General features: G+C 37.9%; 1 protein-coding gene across 1 annotated transcript; it reads right to left on the bottom strand.

The window, feature by feature from the left end:
• Positions 1-184: 184 nt before the first annotated feature.
• On the bottom strand, positions 185-7,840 carry cops9 (COP9 signalosome subunit 9). Its single transcript, XM_084939737.1, has 3 exons — positions 7,658-7,840; positions 6,332-6,404; positions 185-274 (listed from the first exon to the last, which is right to left on the bottom strand). Exons 1-3 carry the CDS (start codon positions 7,718-7,720, stop codon positions 237-239), a joined length of 174 nt encoding a protein of 57 aa, XP_084795863.1. The 5' UTR covers positions 7,721-7,840; the 3' UTR covers positions 185-236.
• Between the last annotated feature and the right edge of the window lie 364 nt (positions 7,841-8,204).

Here is an 8,204-nt window from a genome sequence, read left to right as displayed (position 1 = left end):
CAAGACGACACCAAAACCATACTCATAATTTTCTCTTCAGCAGGAATGTAAGAGATTCTCAGAATTCAGACACCTGGTTCACCACCACTTTTTTTGTAAAAACAAAAAGGTTTTATTTTAATATTGGGCTGAGTGATTTACACGAGGGAAGCTGTACAAATAAGAGACTTGTAGAGAGAATGGGGCAATTTCTTCATTCCTTTTATGTACATGTTCAGCAGCTCAAACAGGTGTCATCACTGCAGGTCATCGTCATCAAACAGATCCTCAAAATCTGCAAAAAGAAACAGGAGAACAAAGACAAGGAAAGAATTACAGAGTTTAAATCTACTTTATATATTGGTCACAATTCATGCTGCTCTGTAGATACTTAAGATTTTTTATTTTTTTTGTGCACCACCAACACAACACATACGTAAATAAATAATTATCTTATACCCCAGTGACGCAGACCTACACACTGGTTGGTGACTGCTTGGCAAACACTGGTTGTTAAGAAAAAAAAATAGGTATTCGCCAACAAGTTGATGAGCAGTTCCACAGAAGACGCTGACATATCTGCAAACACTTGCCAATTACCCACTAAGCAGTAATTGATCTGTGAGTGTGAGCAAAAAGTCTGAGTTCAAAGCAAAATTTATGTCTTCTGAAAAGAGTCGATTTCACTGACTGCTCTCTAGGTCTGTGTAACTGTGGCCTTAAAAAGACAAGGAAAACTCTTTATTTACATATCTGTTCACACAACGAGTTAATAAAGTTATATGACTGGTCTGAGCATCACAGGTGGACATATTAAATTTTTCGTGATTTCTATTTTATTATCTTGGGAAATGAGTGTTGGGTAGATGGAAACCACTTAAATATACTTAGAACCCCAGAAGGAAGAAGAACAAATAATTGGCCAATGGATTGTTTTATTAATTAATGACATAATGGAAAAAAAAACAAACAAGTTAATGACAAAATTTGTTAGTTGCAACCCTAGAGGTTAAAAATAAATAATAATACTACTAAAAAGCCAGTATTTTCACATCTGGAGAACTGGCAGCATGGTCTCTAAACCACTACAGATGACTTCATTAGAAGACATTATGAGGTTCTTCTGAGACTTTTTCCCCACTTTGACAAAACTCTAACAGGCCAGTTAGCAAACTTAACAGTCTGACTGATGTGAAAATTACTCATCACCAGAGGATCTAACTGGCTCTGACAGCTCGATATTAAAAGGTTAAAATAGCACACAAGTGATTTCTCATCCAGGGTCAATAACTGGAATTTTAACAAGATCTTTGAGGCAGTATGTTCGCTCTAGTGTTGCCATGTGCCACTACTACTGGCCAGAAGGAGAAAGTCACCAGAAACTTATCAAGTGAATGGGGGGACTGTCTATTAATATCAGTTACATTCCCTCTGAGGTGGAACTTTCCTAAAACTGCCTTAGATGTGACACTATTTTACACATACATTAAGATGCAAATGCACAAATTTGAACCTGCTTACATGAATCAAGCATTTCTTCCTTAAGTGATGAATTTTCAGTTATGACAATTATTACCATTATCCGTCTCTCTCAGTGCTCATACTGCCGCATACTAACTGCTCTTGGATGCAAAGCTGTGAGTTTTTGTTTGGTGTAAACTAGGGATGGACCGATCTGATATTACGTATCGGTATCGGTCCGATACTGACCTAAATTACTGGATCGGATATCGGAGAGAAATAAAAAATGTAATCCGATCCATTAAATATCACAAAAGCAGCTCACAAAACTTGCGACATGGCGTAACTCAGCTCATCACCTTAGCACGTCGGCGCAGTATGCGTCACGTGATAGAGCGGCTGTGGCGTGCAAGACCTGTCGGCGGTCTGGTTGAGCATTTGGAGCCTCGCTACCAAACCGGCATTTCATCTCCGAGAAAGTTATCCTCGAGAGAAGTAAAGCAAATGTGTAAGTTCATCTCTGAATGTTTGTAAAGCATTCCCGCGTTAAGTTTAACAACCGATACATGGAGCGACTGCCTCTTCTCTCTCCCTCCCTCTCCTGCTGCTACTTCAATCATGAAACTGATCAATGATCGGCTGATCGGCTTTTCTGTCGCGACTCCCGTCTCTCTTGTTTGTTTTTGGCCCACTTTGCACCAAAAAGAGGAAACCAGTGGATAAACAACAGCAGCACGTTTAAGCTTGATAAGCTGTTGTTAGAATTTATTTAATATTACTTTCTACACCAGGATCCTTTTCTACGAATCTGACGGCTGGTAACTGTGCAGGGGCGGGTCTACCAAAGTTTTGCCAGGGGGCCAGGTGGGGCATTAACAGGGAAAAGGGGGGTACCAAGAAATACTTTTCTTTCTTATTCTCATTTAAAATGTCTAGCTTTTAATAAATAATTGTCTGAATCTTACACCCAAAGTTTTAATCTGATGTAAAATGTATAGAAGTCCATTACTGTATATAGTAACTATTAAGTCTAATATATACCCTAGTAAGCTATAGTACTTTTTCCTTTGGGAACCATCTATTCAGTCTGCAATTCTGTTGAAGAAAGACGTTGAATCTATTTAATTATTGTAGAAAAATAATTGATTTCTGTGCATATTTATTTATTCATTTATTTCACACGTGCATTAAATTAAAGTTGATTACATTGATTAAGCATCATGAGGCAGAGGGTGGTTCCCTATTTTTGTTTTGCTCTGAGTTGGCAACCCTATTAGTTAGGTTGTTTAATATTTCTTCTAAGTACTCTTTAAAATACCAGAATAGGGAGGATGGTTTAGGGTTATTAGCTCAGCATTGATGAACTATGAAATATTTTGGGTGCAGTGTATTTTTTGCATACAGGTTTAACAGAATAGCTTTAGTGTTTTTTTTTTTTTTAACTTGAATATGAACTTATACAAAATACAGCAAGATATTAAAAAAAAGTTTTGTTGAATAAAAAATACACTATATCGGATTCATATCGGTATCAGCAGATATCCAAATTTATGATATCGGTATCGGACATAAAAAAGTGGTATCGTGCCATCTCTAGTCTAAACTGCACTCTGACCTTCCAAGTTTTTAAGAAATCTGCACCCACGTAGTGAGACAGAAAATACTGATACAACTGTGCAACCACTTATATCGGTCATATGTAAGAAGGTTTGCAGACTAAGTTTAATTTGTCAAAATATCCAAAGGGTGGCTACGATTCGCCACAGCAGGCTTGAGAAACTGTTTGACGAAGTGAACATTCTTCAGTCTTCAGTAATGAGGGACAGTTTGCCCTCTGGCTACCTGTAATGACTTTCAGTGGTGTAAAAATATGGCATAAAAGCCAAAGCTTCCTTGACACACCTCACTTTCACAATCTGTCTTCAAAAGAAAAAAAAAAATCTCATGTTTCACACTATTGCATTGACCTTATACTACCACACTTACAGAGTCCTGTCAAAGGGCAGAGTCTCTGAAATAAACCAGCAGTTCTGCATGGTCATCCAGCTTCTATAAACAGATAGAGCCAGTATTCACTGACCATAAGAGTAAAGTGAAATCTCCAGAACAATGGCCTCATTTTTAATTAGCATGATGTGACTTGGCTCGATTCGACTCGGATATTAGGGTTTTCCATATTGGGGACAATACCTGGTACCAGGTAGAGCAGGGCAATATGACCAAAAATATTTATCACGATATACATTTGAAAATTTGCGATAACAATATAACTGACGATATAATTGACACTAGACAAAATACTTTACAACTCCACAACTTTATTAGTGCAAAAAAAATCAATGTATTTTCACTTAAAGAAGCAGCTATTTTTTATGTGCATTAAAGTTATATAAAAATGTAACAGTGCAAATTCCTTGCTGACAGTTTAACCAAAAGGCATTTCCAGTGGAAATTGGCCGACATATCCTCAGCATAACCATGTAGAATATCCTCAAAACTTAAAAAGAGGTTATACACACACAATATGGTAATATTATGTTGAAGCACAGTACGTATCACTCCGCGAGGCTCCTGACTACAATAGCCGTAATGATCCGACAATCCATGAAGCGGTGCGGGTTCGTAGCTTAGCAAAGTCGTACTGAAACATTTGACATATTTTTGAGCGCCGTGTACGACATAAAATTGTTTCAAGGTCAGTAAACACAACCAGAATTCATACATAAGGCACACGGGACTATAAGGGGCACTGTCGATTTTCAGAAAAATCAAAGGATTGATTTTAAGTGTGCCGTATTTTCCAAAAAACACAGTAATAATGACGGCGCGCTAGCATGCACTACCAAAAACAGTGCTTTGTTGTGTATCTGACGGATGAAAGCTAAACCAGTTCCACACCACTGAAGTTGCAGCATTTTTACAAACCAATTCTGGTTCATCCGTTTCATTTAATGATCCGCTTTCGCCCTTCTCATTCTCCGTTGCTGCCTTGCTTTTTCTGCCATGTGCGTATGAAAACAAAGGCACTGTGCATGCGCGTTTTACCCATATTATTGTTGCCCAACATTATACCGGTATTACCGTGAACGGTATGATATGGCCCAGCCCTAGTACCAGGTACTTTTTAATACCCAGTAGGCAGGGATTCCAAGCAGACTGAGCTAAACCAAAAATGTGACGTCAACAAACTGCATGCCACTGATTAGCCAGGGAGTGATATCACTGATTCAGTCATGTCAGTGACTCATTCACAAAAATTAAATTCACTATTCCTGGCAACAAGGAACGGTTACACACAGAGCAACACCATGGCCCTGTGACAAGGTGCAGACACTTACGGTCAAGTTTAGCACCAGAGATACCATTAACTTGATATCCTCTGTTGTTGTTGTTGTGTTTGTGTCACGTACAAATTACATCACAGGACTTTTGAGCTACATTGCTATAATGACTTCACCCACACTGAGATGGTACCCAATTTTAATGGAAAACATCCGAAACTGACTAGAGTCAAATCAAGTCAAGCCAAACAAAGTAGTTAAGGTGAAAAAGAGGCAAAAGAGTCAACTACAACTACCTGAAAAGAGGTTCTGGCTCCAAACCAAACTTTTATGTCAAAGTGTGAACAGCAAGTTATAGCGGAGCTTAAAGGTATTAATGCTGCAATGGGCTTCAAAATACAAGGACTAAAGCCTCTATTGCATGTGCATGAGACGTAACATAACTGCACTCACCCTGTCACGTTTAAATGTGATCAACGGTTCTGGGGACCTTTGCCTTCTTCAAGTCAGCACAACCCCTTCTTTAATTACAGGAAAAAACTAACAACTTTAAAAAAGAGCTTTAAAATATGATGATATCTATAGTTTTACAATACTCTTAGTACAGAGCTTATTAGGTAGAGGGGAACCAGTTCTAGCAGTGTTAACGACCCAGGTGATGAGTGCCGATGTGTGTGTGCAGCTGACTGGCGAGGTGTCCCACTGAGTTTCGGTCTGACAGCAGCTATAAACTCACTTTACCATCCTCTTTCTCTCTCATTTCCCTCACGCTCTCTTTTTAACAATCAGCTCTTTTCTATCTAGGTCATGTGCTGCTGAGCCAAAAATTGTTCCACCGGCAGCCAGCACAAAACAGATTTGCTCGGTGTTTTATAGTGTGTCTTCTGCGTCTGTGTTTGCACATAAACTGGTGTTTACAGGGGAACAATGGGATTGCTGAGGGTTAATGTGAGAAGATAACGTGGTTAAAGGAAGAAAATGGGTAACAGGTTTAAGGCTTTCTCAGCCACAGCCTTTCAAATTACTGAAATAATATACTGGAACATATAGGGTTTATTTCACGTCTTTGAAAGTTTATTTGCTGACTTTTTATGTTTGTTTGAGTTGTTCATATTTGCACCTTAAGTTATGCTTTTAATGTATTTTAAACTTTAAATGGAGGTTTTGAAAAGGCAAAATGTCTGCTTGTCCTATTAGAAATCTAGATGTTTACCAGTTTTCTGTTATTCCCTTGAACATTAAAGAACCTTCCTCTCTGCATGCAAACACAATCTTGCTTAAACTAGGCAAATTTACAAACTGGGGACTCTTAAATGGTTTTTTACTTGTTAACATCACACGTTTTTCTATTAGATGTGATCAATAAATAGAGAAAGGAGCATGCCGTTGCTTATTTTTGGAATGTTATACCATGTGTTTTAATCATATTTGTTTGCCTCATGAGACAAATTAAGGAATCGTAGCTTAGCCGTGCCATATGAAAACAAGATTTATGTTTAATTCCAGCTCGACTCTGTAAGCCCTAACCTCATTAAATTGAATCAGTGAAGTAAATTTAATCCTCATCAAATTTAATAATTTGGGAAGAGATGCAGAAACCTGTCCCTTACCATTAAAGAAATCGGAGTGCACAGCTTTTTCATTGGCTGCCAGGTCCATGAGCAGACCGCTGCTGCCTCCTGCCTGCAAACACACAACAGTGCAACCACATGAGAAAAATCTAACACATACATGTACACCAACTGCTACACTTACTGCATCACAGCAGTGCATGCTATGGAAATTTCTTCCAAAAAAAATCCACAGGTCAAAAGTTCAGGTTACGGTCTTAGAATTTCAACTTACCAACTCAAACTTCTGAGAAATAAACTCAAAATTGAGAAAATAACTTGAAACTTCAGTTATTAAGTTGAAATTCTGAGATAATAACCTGAAAATTTGAATGTTGCAAATGGATGGGATTTTTTTCTTCCAAGTGAAAACAATAGCAATTAACATTAACAATTTAGCCAGAGCTTACTTAGAGCTTTTAACTAATATCCAGCACAAAGATTTAATGTTACACAACAAAAAAATAAACACTCACAATTATATTTAAAACTAAAGATAACATGCCCAATATAAAGTGAGACAAGACAAATCTTATCTATGCCAAAGTTGTAAAATACCCTTGTTATAGCAATTAAAACTAATTAAAAACAACAACAATATTTTAGGACTGAAGTCTCAGCTGTCAGAGGGCAAGAGGCGGTTTATACCCAGCACAGATCACCAGACTGTCTCACTCTTACGTTAGTTTAAAATCTCCAGTTAACCTAACACACATGTCTTTAGGATCTGGGAGGAAGTTGGAATAACAAGAGAGAAACTCTCCATTAAAAAAAAAAAAAACATATGAAAGCTGGAGCCTATACCAGCAATCGTAGGGTGAGAGACGGGGCACACCATGGGCAGGTTGACAGTCAATAGCAGGGCTAACGCATAGAAAAAGATAACTTCCTACTGACACTAATGGGCAATTTAGAATCATCAGTTAACCTAACCCTATTAACTATATGTCTGTGGACAGTGGGGGAAGCCGGAGTACCCGGGAAAGCCCACGCAAACACAGGGTTAACATGAAAACTCCGCACAGAAAGATGGTGAACTCAAAATCAGACTTCTTGCTGAGGCAACAGCATAGACATGCACGCATTTAACGGGATGAGCTGAGGTGTTTCTATCAAGAATACTGAATAACCCAAAATGTAACGTATTAACGCAGTTACATGTAAAAAAAACAAAAACAAAAAACCCCCCAAAACAAAACAAAAAATAAACAAGCTAGCCGATTATATTCATCGCTTCCGTTTCATGTCATTTCAAACATATGGAGCTAGTTAGCGTTAGCACATCTAGACGCCGGTTAATTTAAAGCTCTAAATCTGTGAACCTACCTCGTCCAGGTCCACATAGGGACCAGCTCCTTCAGGAAACATTTCATCCACTGCAGGCTTCATGTTATTCTAAAAGCAGTTCCGCCGCAATTAGATCAAACGGTGCGTTTGCGTTAGCAGTTATCGAGGCTTAGGTGGTAAATAAAACAACCATGTGCAACACTAATTCATGCCCGGCTTTCGCTGCTGACTTGCCGCTTTCGGTCCGCCCTCAGCAAAATATGGGTGATTATAATATTCCTCAATATGACCACGCGCATAGCACGTTAAATAATTTCTAATAAATTAATAGATAAAATTAAAGTTCAAGTCTTTAAGTTAAACTTTTTTCAAAGTTAAAAAAGTTAAGCTAGTAAAGTTAAACTAGATATCCAACGTGAAGAGTACGGTTTGCTCCATTTAAGTCCTGTTTTGACAGCCTGCAAAATATACTATAAATAGTGATCGCAAATTTTGACAGTCTTTTTGTAAGCCTCTTGTTAAAGCAAAAATGGCAACAACAATAATAACAAATAAATAGATAATAACAATAATAATAACAATAGTA

Source organism: Perissodus microlepis, chromosome 9 (genome assembly GCF_051167445.1).
Source record: "Perissodus microlepis isolate ML-2025 ecotype Zambia chromosome 9, ASM5116744v1, whole genome shotgun sequence".
Classification (NCBI taxonomy): Eukaryota; Metazoa; Chordata; class Actinopteri; order Cichliformes; family Cichlidae; genus Perissodus; species Perissodus microlepis.
Note: the sequence above shows the minus strand (reverse complement) of the source record. Positions and strands in the feature narration are given on the sequence as shown.